Source organism: Chlamydotis macqueenii, chromosome 12 (genome assembly GCF_036417535.1).
Source record: "Chlamydotis macqueenii isolate bChlMac1 chromosome 12, bChlMac1.mat, whole genome shotgun sequence".
NCBI classification, from domain to species: Eukaryota; Metazoa; Chordata; class Aves; order Otidiformes; family Otididae; genus Chlamydotis; species Chlamydotis macqueenii.
In genome coordinates, this window is record NC_141567.1 from 9,470,297 (window position 1) to 9,484,589 (window position 14,293).

At 43.8% G+C, this 14,293-nt stretch overlaps 1 protein-coding gene across 3 annotated transcripts in view; it reads left to right on the forward strand.

The window, feature by feature from the left end:
- The window catches only part of CEMIP (cell migration inducing hyaluronidase 1), a 113,334-nt gene that overhangs the window by 84,968 nt on the left and 14,073 nt on the right, over nt 1-14,293 (forward strand). For all 3 annotated transcript variants that reach the window (XM_086757079.1, XM_086757081.1, XM_086757080.1), the window contains exons 14-20: nt 2,629-2,834; nt 5,889-5,958; nt 6,816-6,944; nt 7,628-7,713; nt 10,512-10,643; nt 12,614-12,649; nt 12,741-12,896. In XM_086757079.1, the coding sequence (XP_086613205.1) occupies nt 2,629-2,834; nt 5,889-5,958; nt 6,816-6,944; nt 7,628-7,713; nt 10,512-10,643; nt 12,614-12,649; nt 12,741-12,896 (815 nt within the window). The remainder of the gene's footprint in view (nt 1-2,628; nt 2,835-5,888; nt 5,959-6,815; nt 6,945-7,627; nt 7,714-10,511; nt 10,644-12,613; nt 12,650-12,740; nt 12,897-14,293) is intronic.

Consider the following 14,293-nt stretch of genomic DNA (forward strand, 5'->3'; position numbering starts at 1 on the left):
AAACTAGGAGAAAAGAGTGTCCAGTTATTCCTGATGACAGAAATGTTTTTCTGTGACTCTGTACAGTGTTCTAAAAGTCACCATCTCGACATTAGCTCACTTCCGCTGATGGGCTATTCTGCACTTGTCTGCAAATTCACTGGAAGGCACAGGGGGTCCTTATGGAAACAAATATGTAGAAATTCTTTTCTCACCATAATTATTGTTTGAAAATGCAAATAATTACCCAATGTTTTCTTAAATATATTGGCCATAAAACCACCTAGTTAGGCCACTGCAATCCCAGGGGTGAAACTTTGCTCTGATTCCTGCACTTTGCACTGGATCCCAGTGTGCAAGCTAAAACAGAAACAGCCATTGGGGAGGTAAATTAAATGGAAGTCAATAAACAGTCTGGCAGAATCCAGGGGACAGCTGTATTTCACAGAATAAGAGGTGGTGCTGTCTAACGGCTTCAGTGGTATCTGCTTTTCCTAATCCAACTGTACTATACAGCAATTTTATATTTTTTTACCATGAGGGATATTATCTGGCAATAAATTAGTCGTGGTTAAAGTAAGATTATAGACTATTAGGAAAGTTTTAATCAAATTAGAAATTAAATCCATTGGAAAGGTGGTTTTGGAACAAGCATCTCGTTTGCTCTCCACATGTTTCAGTACTAGGCTTGTGCGTGAAAACACGCACCGGAAACTAAGTCAGAGCTGACCAAGAGATGAGATATGGGGAAAGTTATTAATCAAATGGAGGGTGACAACAGGTGTTTGCTGGCTCTGCACCCCTCTGCCAGTGCGCACTCCTCTCTCTGCTTCACTCCTCTCTCACCGTACCGGCAGATGCGTTCCCTTGCGATGTTACTCTGCATGCACAAAGGTGGGCTTTGCCCCAGCTAAAGTCTGGCCACTACAGGTTTTCACATCTGAGTCCTGGTGCAATGCTGTGCTGGAAAGATAAATGATCCTACAAAGGGACTAACATTTCTCTAAGGAAACCTTTTCCATCATCTAAATGTTACAGCACCATTGCTTACGTGTTTTTTCTAATATTACTGTGTGTGAGAGAAAACTAGCAGGTTTTGGTGGCAGTTTCTGTGCAATTATGACATCTCTGTGATTAAAAGACTTCCTCTACATTTTGGAAAACTTCTTCTGAAGATAGGTCACTGTCTTGAAATGTTGTTCTGTCCTGTAAACCTTTACCATTACAAGGCTGGGACAGCTCATTCTTCCAAGGATGGACAGTTTATTGTACATACATTTTACACCAAAGTAAAGAAGGCTAAACTTTGCAAAAGCTATCATCTAATTAGATCAGGGAAGTTAGCAGTAAATTTCAGTGAAGTAGCTTAAAAGAATGTACCAGTTTGTAGGTCATTTTAGCTGTGTTTAATTTACCGTGATGACTCGTATTCAGAGATCTGAGTATTTACACTGTAGCACGGATGATACATAATAGATGTGTGTGCAGATGTAAGCTTGTAATAGATTTGGCAAGCAGTGTTCTTTTTTTTATGTGAAAACATATTTGTAATCATTTCAACACTAGTCCTGGGATTTTATTTGAAATTGATTCTCCTTGCCTTGCCAACGAGGAGTCTCAAGGCCTGTTTACAAAAGTAATTCAGGCACTTGAGCGCCAGGGTCTTTCAATGAAACCATAAAGAATAGGTCTCCTATCTAGTTTAATATCGTCTTTTGCCCCTTGGCAGCTGCTATTTCATCAGAAGCATTTGCAGGAACACATTGGTGTCAGGCTAACCTTTGCCAGGAAGGTTTCTGAAGTCCAAGATGGCTGACGGCTGATGGGAAGAGCAAGGAGAGCCAGCACCTCACCTGGCCAACACAGACCTGAAATTAATTTTCCATATCCCAGACATATCCACTAACAGCTGACTTGCTGGACACAGTATGTCTGAGGGCTGTTGTTTCCCAGCCAGTCCCAGCCTTAGGCTTCAAATTCACATATCTGCTCCTGAAATTGTTTTCTCAGATATTTCAGTGAGGTGATGGGTATTATTCTGTCCAACACAACCGTGTCCTGATGTTAACAACACTCAAACCAAAACCAGAACAACTCTGATTAACACCAGCTGATTTGTCTCAGGGTCAAGTAAAGCTTCTGTCAACAACTTGGAAAAAAGGATCAGGTCAAACCTAAAACAAGCCAGCCTGTCTGGAAAACAACTTGCTGCCTCTCTGATAGCCTGAAAAAATATTTTTTCAGCTCAGCTGCATTTTTCAGATGCATTTTTTGTAGCGGCTCATGTGACTCCACGTGAAGATGAATGAGCCCAGATGTCATCTGAACATCTAACATCCTCCATTCATCCCCCACCCCGTGTTTTTTCCAGGCTCATGCTAAGACAGTCTCTGATTTCACAGGCAGACAAAAGACTGGAATGAGCATTTCCTAGGTGATGACAAATTCTAATTAAATTTGAGCGTTGGAGTTATTGCTTAGACTATAAGCTTTTAAGAGCAGAGGGTGATCTTGCTTTTATTCTTGCTTATACACCTTGAGTTCAAGAGGGCACTGAGATTCCTACGTGCCATTGCTGTAAAGTTTCTTCTTATTATGCGGTGGCTGATGCATGCAACCTGAACACTGACCTTTGTTTTGTACGTGCAGGTGAAGGATGTTGTGGGTTATGATGCACTGGGCCATTGCTTCTTTACGGAGGATGGACCAGAAGAGCGCAACACATTTGATCACTGCCTTGGACTGCTTGTTAAACCTAGCACTCTGCTCCCCTCCGACCGAGACAGCAGGATGTGCAAGCTGATCACGGAGGGTGCTTACCCGGGATACATCCCTAAACCCAGGCAGGACTGTAGGTGAGTGGGAGCCTTCCTTTTCTTCTTTCTATTCTTTGCAGGACTTAGCCATAGAAGATAGCATTACATGTATATGATTATGTAGTCATCTGTAGAGGTCTGGGCTGCATGCTGCAAAGATTGGGAGAGCAGTCTCCTTGGGATCTTCGTACTTGTGCCATTCAGATGCCTACACCCCTAGGATGCAATTTTCATTTTTAGCATAAAGCCAATTGAGGTGATTGCTACTGAAAATTTATCTTTCACAGTGCATAGTGATGCCTTGTGCCTTATGGAGTCTTGATCCCAATGGCTCAGTGAAAAGTTGCTGAATTCAGAATGGGCTGGATTCTGATACTCATGCTCATGTCAAATGGTGGCCGATTTTGAAAATACTCTCATTAATTCAGAAGTTGTTGTCTGTGAAGAATGGATACTGTATAATGATACCACATTGGCATTATGTATTCATTTGGCACAGTCTACCCAAACTGTGGCGTGAAACCAAAATAATGTAATAAATGCAGTTTAGCACAGAACTGGAACTTAACAATAAAAGATCAAAGACTTTATATGCCCATTGGATCTCTAATAGCCTGTCTATACAGGGGCTTTTGAAAACATTTCCATGAGAACTCACAAATTCTATTTGCCACATTCTTAGAGGAATTCATGGGTTCTTCATCAGCAGTAGTTTATAAGCACAGGTTAGAGAAATGCCAGTCACAAATACTTGGGTTGTACCTGACGCTATCATAAGGCAGGGTATGGAGTCACCGAGCTCTTGAAGGCCATTCTAGCCCTCCTTTCCATGATTTTCCAACGGATATTCTGGCCCCAAATCAAGGTGCATAACCTAGGAATATGATTTTATTGCTAATTACTGGCTGTTCAGGGAACCTACTCATTTTGATGCAGCTAATTCTCTTTCTATTTTTTCCTACATCCCCTGAGCTCTTCTTGAGAGAGTACTAAACTCTTAAAGTAAAACCTGTGTGCTTAGTAGCTAGACAAGCAGATCCCCAGCTGCAGTCCAGGGAGCATAGTAAGTGATCTGGAGAAGATCTGTGGAACCATGTTGTTTTCAGACTGTTTTCTATTAAAAGCTGGATGTCAAGCTTGCCTTTAAGAGTTTCAAATTGATACTGGATCATCTTGAGGACAAGACCCCTGTGCAACAAAATGGGAGATCTTCCACGGTGAAGATTTGTCTTGAGACCACCGAGCACTGGTGCTGTGTAGAAGCTCCTGGGAGACAGGAACACTTGTGCCCAGTTTTTTTTTTCCAGAATTTTATTCTGCTGTAGTTGGAGTGGGAGAAAAAAAAAAATCTACACTAAAAAAAAAGCTAAATTTCTGACCCACAAAAAGTCAGAGAGAAAGCCTCCGGAGCCAGACTTCCATCCTGAAAATGAGACAGTTAGAAGCTGATTGATGCCTAACAGCTAAAAATCTCCAGAGGATTTCTTTTATTTGGAAGTACTCACAATCTGCAGAGACTGTATCAGTATCACCCATTCTGTCCTCAGAACAAACTGGGGTTTTGTCCAAGGAAACATATTTTTAGCTTTTCATTTTGGCAAGGGAAAGAGATGAATTCATGCAATGCTCTTTTTCACATCTGTTTTTGTTTATAAATTACTCTTAATGTCTTCATTCATAAAATAAGACTTAATCAGCCATTGTGCTCATTTTCCACTGATAATCCATTTAATAGTCAGGGACAAATTTTCTGTCATTTAGAAGACTCTTACATGAAAAAGTGCTAGGAAGGATAGGCAGAGATCTAATGAAAAGGTCCTATGGTACTTTGACCTGCAATGTCTTCCTTTATAAAAGAATTCGAGGTCTGATTAGAAAAATAACTTGTTTTGCACTGGGCTCATCCAGCCTGCCAGTGCCTGAGTACACGAACGCTGCCCCGGGGGCAGTGGCCAAGGCACCCAGTGCACGGACAAGGGCCGTGCACAGACAAGGGCTGACTGGCTGCGGCTCCGTCAGTGTGGAAGAGGCAGGCAGGCAACGGCTGCCAGAAATTAAGACAATAGGATTGTGCCAAATGACACAGTAACCTGCCCAGTCCATGTGGCTCTGAGAAATGAGATCAGGCCGAAAGACAGGTCACTGTGGAAATATAATGTCCTTGCCCTTGCCTGCACAGCAGGAGGTAGTCTATAAATAATCTCAAATTGGTTTTTTTTTTAGGCCAATCCCATGAGCAAAATAGAAAAATTTTGCTATGTTTTCATGATAAAGTCACACAAACGGAACTTCATCTTAGGCCAGCAAAATCAGTTGGCCTACAGCCCCCGCACAGTCCTTCAGAGCAATTTAAAATAGACACAAGGGTTCCATAGGTTCATCTTCTGCAAGAGGATGAATCCCACCCAGTGAATTTAGGGAGCAAGTCGTCTTATTGTAAGCGCTGGATGTTTTCCTCCCAGAGTTCATGTTCCTGTTGGTTAATGAATGCTGTATGTCACAGGATTGACAGTGATGGATTGGTCTTTCCTCCTTGATGTGAATCTTTCAATTAAGAGTCTTTTATGGGCGTTAGGCAAATGAAGTCCTTTTGTCCTAAAAGAAATGCATAGGAGGGTGGGAGAAAATAAAGTTAATGAATCACAGGAGCTCTTGGAAAAGGCAGGTACTGGGGTGCATTTGGAAAACCCTTAAGAGGCAATTCGTCAGGTCCCTTGATTAAACGAGGTCTCTAATGAACCTGAGGGCTTATTTGGGGGCAAAGTTCTTTTCTGTGACTTGTGCAACAACATATTTACCTTATCATAAAACATGACTGACATTTGACAGCTTCATAGCAGGCTTGGAATTACAGTCGAAATTCCTCATTTAATACTCAGGGGTTTAAAAGATAAGGCCATGCTCTCTGTCAAACCGCAGAGGACAAATGTGGTATGAGAAGAGAAGGAAAAAAAACATTCCCTTTGCCCCCTGGGCAGGACCCCTTATCTGGGGAGTTATCGGCCCAGCCTGTACTGGGGGGAGCTAGTTGGTGATGCTGGTGTGTGCTCAAAGTGTCATTTTCATGTTTTCCTTTGTTTTCCTGACCTGCAGCGCTGTATCCACCTTCTGGATAGCCAACCCACACAACCACCTTATAAACTGTGCGGCTGCAGGATCCGAAGTGAGTGCAGAAATGTCTCGTTTCATAACGACCCAAACCAGTGACAGCCCTTGCAAGGCTGAGGCTTGTGCTGGAATAAAACCTGCTTCTGCTACTCGGGCATTTTTGAAACTGTTAGATGGAGACACATATTAATGCAGCTGGCGCTGCCAATGAAAAATAATGCTTTTCCTTTCGCTCCATGCGTCTTGTCACTTGCTGTTTCTAGAGCTGGATGGCTTTAACAAAAATTCCCAGCCTTTGCACAGTGTGCAGCCTGAATAAATTAAATAAATGTGACTGCGGAGTCCCAGGGAAGTCTTTGGCAATGATTCTGTTGATTGCAGCACAGTAATGGTGCTCTGAAATTTCAATCAGCACTAATGCTAATTCCACAGGAATTCTTGGTCACATCAGGAGCCTTTATTTTCCTGCGAAGACAAATAAACAAGCAAACCAACCCTTAAACAAAGAAATGTGGTCTTTCCAAAGCTTCCAAATCTGAGTGTCTAGATTCGGGCTCCTAGATACATTTTTTGGTAACTAAATAAAAATGATCTGATTTTTAAGATGCGCGCATGCAGTGATATGGGACAGCAGTGTGTGTGTGTGTGTGTTATGGATTCCGAAAGTCTCACTTATAGCTTCAATATAGGTGTCAGAGCTTCACTTAAGGCATCTTGAAGATGCTGGTTGGGAGTGTGAGTGTGAATGTTAAGCTCTTTGGTGCATGTAGTTATGCAGGTCAGTGCTGCTAGCGGTGATTTGTCCTGAAATCTTCTGGCTTACGTCTTGCGGCTTTACTGATAAATCCTTGGACTAATGTAGACCAGCAAAGAAGTTCATACAAAGGCTCAGGTGTCTGTTGTCTTTCTCAGGAAACAGGCTTTTGGTTTGTTCTGCACCACGTGCCGACAGGGCCCTCGGCGGGCATGTATTCCCCTGGCTACTCAGAGCACATGCCGATGGGGAAATTCTACAACAACCGCGCGCATTCCAACTACCGGGTGAGTCTGCACGCAACGGGAACGCTGCCCTCGAAAAAAACACCATCTTCTCGCTCCAGCTCTTTCGGTCTGCAAGCTATTAATGCCTGTGCTTTCTGTTTCACTAAAAGTTGTTTGTGTCTGCAGATAAAGCAGCTTGCGTGCTGGCGCGGGTGCGCTCGGAGTCAGCCAGCACCCGCTTCACTTGGCTCTTGGGCATTCCCTCTGCTCAGACTGCTTCTGCACTCCCGAAATAGTGCCTCCAGGAGCATCTATTGGCAGCTTGTCTAATTATAGACCTCAACTGCCAATGTTAGCAATTAACTGAACAGCTTCTAGAGGGATAAATACGGGCCGCTGTGTCTAATCGCCTTCTCTTTACTTATTTACCCTTAGCATGCCGTGTTGTGGGGCTGTGTGTTACTGTCACTGAGTCCTTCAGACTGAAGCAGGGTGTTTATGTCTATGGGGATGCATGCATTTACAAGAGAGGCGCAGTTTCTGGAAACCTGCGGCAGTTTTGTGGGGTGTATGCAAGTGGGGATAGTCCTGGCAGCCCTCTGTTTCACATGGCACTAACAGAAGCAGTTCTTAGGATCATGCGAGTGACTTGGGCTTAGAACAATTGGAGGCAGAGCCTGGAGATGGAAAGAACTGTAGAATATACAAATATGCCGTAATATTGCATTTCTCTTTTCTTTTAGGCTGGAATGATCATTGACAATGGCGTCAAAACAACTCCAGCCTCAGCCAAGGACAAAAGACCTATCCTGACACTCATTTCTGGGAGGTAAAGTGTTCTGCACAGTTTGGTTTGGAAGACTTCTGTATAGCACTGACTGAAAGCTATGAAATTACCCCCAAGGAAGCTGACAAGAATCATGGCAATGCTTTTGGGGTGGCTCTTATCGAGGAAAGATCTTCACTTAGACTGACCACTTTCTAACTTCATCTTCTCCATTCCCCTTCCTCACGGACCCCAGCACCCACATCCTTCTGGTTTTGTCCTTGCTCTTTAGCTCTGAGCTGAGCTGGCATGGATGTTACATCTGCTCTAGGGTATTCCATTCCATTGAGTTTTTATTTTTTGTAGATAAGCAAGAAAATTAAATGTTTTCTCATCAACAGCCCCGCTGGGCAGAACTTGCTGCAAGAGTTTCCCAGGAATAAAAATTTAAAGTATTTCCTGGGAATGCTGTTGATTTTCTTCATTCCTTTAGGACCTGCTTGAACAGGGAGTGCTTATGTGATGGAGCTTACACTTTGATTTCCAGTTTCTGTCTAGTTCCAAATCTGACGCTGCAATAATAATTACTATTAAATGCACAGAGCGACCCTTCATCCCTGCTGCTGTGCACAGCCTCTGTGCAGCATAATGAAGTAATTTAGAAATACAGGAAACCTCTCTAGAGAGCGTATTGTATTGGCAGACCTACCATGGTCTGGTGCCTTCTGAGAATCCCCACTCTTTCCCCAAAGCTGACCCTACCGGGGAGGCTGATGTAAGCAGAGGGCTTCTTGCAGGCGAAGTATCATAGCGTAAGGACCACATTTGCACCCTTTTATCTCATTAGAGATTGAGTCTGGCTCCTAACTTAGGTACCAACCCCAGGGAGAGAGAAGGACTTAAATATTCTCAAGTTTCATAGTTTTCTTTCCTGCCAGATCAATTGCCTGCAGTGGCACCCAACCCACATTCCCTCACAACTGGGTTTCTTGACAGAAGAAACCATGTAGGGAAGAGAAACCTGCTGAAAACCTGTGCTCAGCAGGGGAGAATGACTTAATTTTTTCCTTTTCTCCTTTCCATCTCTGGGGTGTGGGTTACCTGGATTGCTGTAGTCACGCACTGGGCAAGTATTGCCGGGGTGGGATCGGTCCTCCTCCCTGAGGGTACCCAGCCAGCAGCTCAGGTATTGGTTATCCTGTGACCCACATCACTCCAGGGCCTTGCCTAGCAACTGATGCTAAAAGATGTTCAAAAGTGAATATTATTTACATTACTTTAATGCTCAACTAATTGAAATCATTAATCCAATAATAAAAGTAACTACTGAAAAAATAACTTAAGAGCATCCTGCTCTGCAAGTGTCTCCAAATTCTCTTGGGAGCTTGATGCTGCTTTTCCATATAGCTGAACACGTGCCCTGGGAAACTGCCTGCTGCCAGAAGCACAGTAAGTGGCTACAAAAGGCAATTTGTCCCTTACCATACAAGGACAGGAATGACCCCTGGAAGCTGAGCAATTCATAATGCAGTCATGTTTATGCGCGGGGATTACCCACCAGCACAGGCTGCAGCTCAGATTATTTATACCACTTTCTACTTTTCATGTGTCAAGACAGAAAGACTGAATAAATGATTATAGCTGGACTGGCTGGGGCAGACTTTGAGGTAGACTAGACTGTTGGAGGGATTATTCGGCATTCAGTTACAGCATTAAATATATAGGCCAAATTCTGTACTCTGTAGTGTTCCTCCAGTTATACAGGGATGTGAATGAAACTGGAATCCATCTCAAAGTATCTGTATTTAACAATGTCTAGGGAATTCACAAGGGCTGACACTAAAACTCTCTCTGAAAGCAAATTCACAGTGATGAAGCTGCCAAAGCAATATTCATTTACTGGAGCGCTATCAGCCTGATGCTCAGTTTTAGATTGATATGATGGCTTATTAAGGAAAGCAAAGCGCTATTGAATATCTGTTAGCGCTTTGACAGCTTGGTCTCGCTACCCATTGGTGAGCCATGAATTTTAATCTCTGGACCATCCATTGCTGGCACTGAGTTAGATACTCATCTGTCAGGCTTTCCAAGCTGTGTAGCATGATGGAAGATGCTCCTTCAGTAGCAGAAGGGAGAGCTGTGCCTCAGGACTGGGTAAATGAGAGCCGAGCTCAGCATCACCCCAGCAAGCCAGATCCTTGCGCAGCTCCTGTGGACCAAGCGGTGGCCAAGGCAGCAGCTGAGGGCACACATCGCTGCAGTTTCCACTTATGTCTGCTTTTTTTTCCTACATCAGGCCAATATGTCATCACACTTGAGAACTTCAGAGTTAATAAATCTCATACATGTGTCCTGGGTAATGTATAGTGGGAATAGCAAAGGACATACTCTCAGCCCCTCTCCAAGGTATTTCAATTCCTTTCCACAGCAAGGAAAATTTGGCAGTGGTATTCATTGCCACAGTATAGCCAAGGTTAGGAGATAAGAATGCTCAAAAGGGAAAATAAAAGGATATTTGTCTAAGTAACAGGAATTTGCTACAGGATAACAGTAAAGGATTAAAAAATATCTCAGACTTTTGGGAGCAATAATAAACTTTCCATGCTTTCAGCAATACATCAGCAATACAATAACGGAAAGGTGAAAGGAAACTTGGAGTGGGTCTTTACAACTGCTGCACTTGGACCGTCCTTTTCTTGGCAATCGGGTCTGGCCATTGCAGCTTGACTAGACACGCTACTTGGATGGACTGTTGTCCCAAAGCCGTTCCTGAGTTAGCAGAAACCAGATGTTTAGCAGAGTTGTCCACCAAGAAAGGATGCCTTCCCTCACCAACCTTTCTTCTCTCCTTCTGGTTACAGATACAGCCCACACAAAGATGCTGATCCTTTGAAGCCCAGGGAACCTGCAATAATTGAGCGCTTTATTGCCTACAAGAATCAGGATCACGGGGCCTGGCTGCGGGGTGGAGATGTGTGGCTGGACAACTGCCAGTGAGTTTTGCCTTATTTCAACTCTCCGAGTTCAGCCTGGTGTTTATGGCGAACATAGCTGTGGTTCAGACTATTTATATTGCTTTGCACCTTTCGTGTGGCCAAGACTGAAATAAAGATGAAACGTTAAGTAAACACAGGCATTATTTTGCACAAACAAAACCTGCTTTGTCTGAATTGAAGATCCCTTAGATTGTTTCTCTGTGTGATGCTAAAAAATGGTCACAAATACACACAGATATAGACACACAGATGCAAATAACTAAATATAAAACATTTTTTTTTTTTACGTGAAAAATGAGGTGCTTTGAAAAGAAAGCAGCAAAATCCACCACCTTTTCTGGCTAAGCCTGGTCACAGATCAGTTTTATGTGGTTCACTGTTATGCTGAATAAGCAACTACTGACGAAGCAGACATAAAACTATGCATCACAGCAGCAAGGGAGAGACACTGGGCAAGTGCGTGTTGTGCTCTTTGAAGGCCATTTCCTGCACTGGTCAGAACAGATATTTGTTTTGCACTTGAAAACAGATGATTCTCCACAGTTTCTTTTGCTGAGCCAGGCTCCTGATATCAACCTCAGTGAAGAAAGAGGAGAAAAAGGAAAAAGCTGCTTTACGAAGGATGTTGTGATAACCCTAGTAGGAATAGCTGTTGTGCCATTGTCTGGTGTCCAGTTCCCAGCCAGAGCAGCCTCACCTTCCAGCCACCCAAACCTCTTAAAGCACCTGGTCGTATCAGCTGGCTCTAGCAACCGCTCAGGCTGGCGACAATGGGACTACAGCAGAACGGTCAGAAACGTAATTTTGTGTCATGCAGTTTGTGCTTCTTATGAACTCAGGGACCAGAAACACCTAGTGCCCTCCAGCAAGTGCTGCCTTCGCCGATCACGCCCCTGTCATGGAGACATTCGCATTTCCCATGGTGCAAATGCAGCGTGCGGAGGCTGCTAAAGACTGAGTACTTCATCAGCTTGTGTGTGTGGATTCGAGGAAGCAGCCATCAAACTGCAATTATCTATAGCCACTGCAATTTCCAGTTCTATTGCTAAAAAAAGACTTATGTCTTACATTAACAAAACAACTGTCCATGTGGCATGCAGTGTATGAACAGCGTGCGTTCCTGGGGCTGGAGGAGCAGAGGGGAGGCGAGAGCTGTGAAGGGCTGCCACCTGCAGACAGCAGCAGGACAAAGCTGGGTTTGCTCTGCTGCCAGGCCTCCACTGGTGGTTTTGCTGAGATCAGTGACAGACGTGTTGAGAGCGACACCGATGTGAAGATACCATCAAGACTCACTCAAACTATCATATTAATTGTAGCCTTTCTATAAGCAGGAGTTGCAGGCTGACAGTTGTGATGTATCTCATCTAAAAGCTTTGGAATTTCAGCAAAATTGAAGGACATTTTAATCTTTCTTCTTCTTTTTTTTTTTTTTTTAATAAGAAAGATGTGATCTCTATCTTTCTGTTGATGAAAGAGAAGCCAAGCTTCTCTGTTTTTATAATATTTCCCCTTGTAAAGCTAGTTGATGGAAGCAGTATGTGATACATGAACAGAGGGGAGCACAGAGGTGCGCGTAAGGCAAAGCACTATTAAATAATAAAAGCTGGTTGGCATCAGAGATAAGCATGATCTTGCTTAACAGTGAAAAGAGCATGGTCATTAGACACAGGGAAAAAGCTTTATCAGACAAGTAAACGATGCCCAGTAAGCACCGACTTAACCTCAGCTCGGAGCAATCAGGTGCAGGTCTGCTGCTTCATTTGATCTGTATACACTGCAAGATGTGCCAAGAGAGATCTTCCAAAACTGGACAGGGAACAAACCTGGAAAAGCTTGAGTTCAACCTGTGCACTCTTCAGTAATTAAGCCCTGTGGCCTATACCTCATTGGTTTGGTTACTTTTGTTTGGCATGATAAAGCAAAACCAAAAGCAAACCTCATCTGAAGCATCTCTCTTCTCTTTGCAGGTTTGCTGACAATGGCATTGGCCTGACCCTGGCGAGGTAAGTGTGGCGCAGGTGGTGCTGCAGGTTGGGGCATGGCCGGTGGGGACGGGTGTGAGCAGCCCCTTCACCTCCAGCCCTTCCCTGGCAGTGGTGGGACCTTCCCTCACGACGACGGCTCAAAGCAAGAAATCAAGAACAGCCTTTTCGTTGGTGAGAGTGGAAACCTGGGCACTGAGACAACGGACAATGAGATCTGGGGACCTGGAGGTCTGGATCACAGAGGAAGGACCCTGCCCATCGGCCCGTAAGTTCAGCTCAGCACATCAAAGTGCTCACTGTTCCCACTCTTAGTGCAAACTCCAGCCCAATGTGGTTTCTTCAGCACTGTTCAGTTTAAGAACCATTACACTCAGAGGATTTAGTTTCATATCTGCCAATCCCAAAGTCCTCACTGTGCAGCTGCTGCTGACAGGCACATACTTGTAGACTGCCAAGACAGCATCAAACTTCTCTTTGCTTCCACCTTCACTTTGCGAGCAGAGCTGAGAAGACAGTAAAAGGAGTGTGTGCTAGCTGGGCACTTCTGGACATGTGGTCAGCAGTGGCTGAGCAATGTGGCAGTCTCCGTCCGGGTCAGCTGCCAGGAAAGCTCGTAGCAGCCCTTCCCTGGTCTTGGACTGGCCCAGATGTGGTCATAGATGTCCTCAGAGCTGCTCTTACTATTGCTGCTGTGCTACAGGAGTGCGATGCCTTTGTTAAATAGTTTTGAAATGGCCAGTGAACTTTCTATGTGGCCTCTTCCTAGACCTTAGTCCTACAGATTGGTTTGCAACTGCAAGAATATGTTATTGTTATTCCTAAAAACATAGTTATCCTAACAGTAGTCCTACAGTGAACAAACAGCTCAGCTGTTTTTTTTCTGCCATATTATACACTGCTTGTCGGTAGTGATACAGGAGGCCTATTATTATCTATAGTAATACTGAAAACCCAATCTGCTACTACTCTCCTTCTAATATCCCTTCTGTATATATATGTGGGCATATCTCATCTTGGGTGCTGCGTGCAGAAACTCACAGTGTCAGAACAAATGCACAGGAGCAGGCAAGTCTTGTCTAAGGGGGAAACCTTTCATATGAGGAAGGGATCAAATTTATTTATCATAAGTGACATTTGAAACACCTTATCTTAGCCTCTTGAGGAGTTTAAGCATCTTATTCACTTAATCAGTTTGAAAAATTGTGTCTTCTTTACCTTGCAGATGATATCAGAAAAGGCTGTCAATAAAGGTTCATTAGTCTGCCCTTCATCTCTTTTCAGCCCTATAGATTGTAAGACCTTTCCTTGCTTTCAAACCCATTTTAATTGTGGTTGAGTTGCACTGTTTCTCTCCAAGTTCCTTTGAAAGATGTGGTGGGACTTCTTTTAGCCCTGCCACTTCTTGGCCCAGCGAGCCTGCACAGCTCTGATGAGTTTCAGGTTTCACTGCTGCAGAACTCATTGCAGATGGCAAACACAGATTTATTCACTTCTAGGTCAATACTTTGGCATTGCTCTAAGTTCCTTCTCTTGAGGAGCACAGAACAAATAAAGATGATCTGTTCAGACATGAAAGAACTTGAGCTGAACTTGCAAGGATAAAAGGACATTGCAGGCCTAAAAAGGAGGGAAATCCCATTTCTTGCAAAACATGAACTTAGA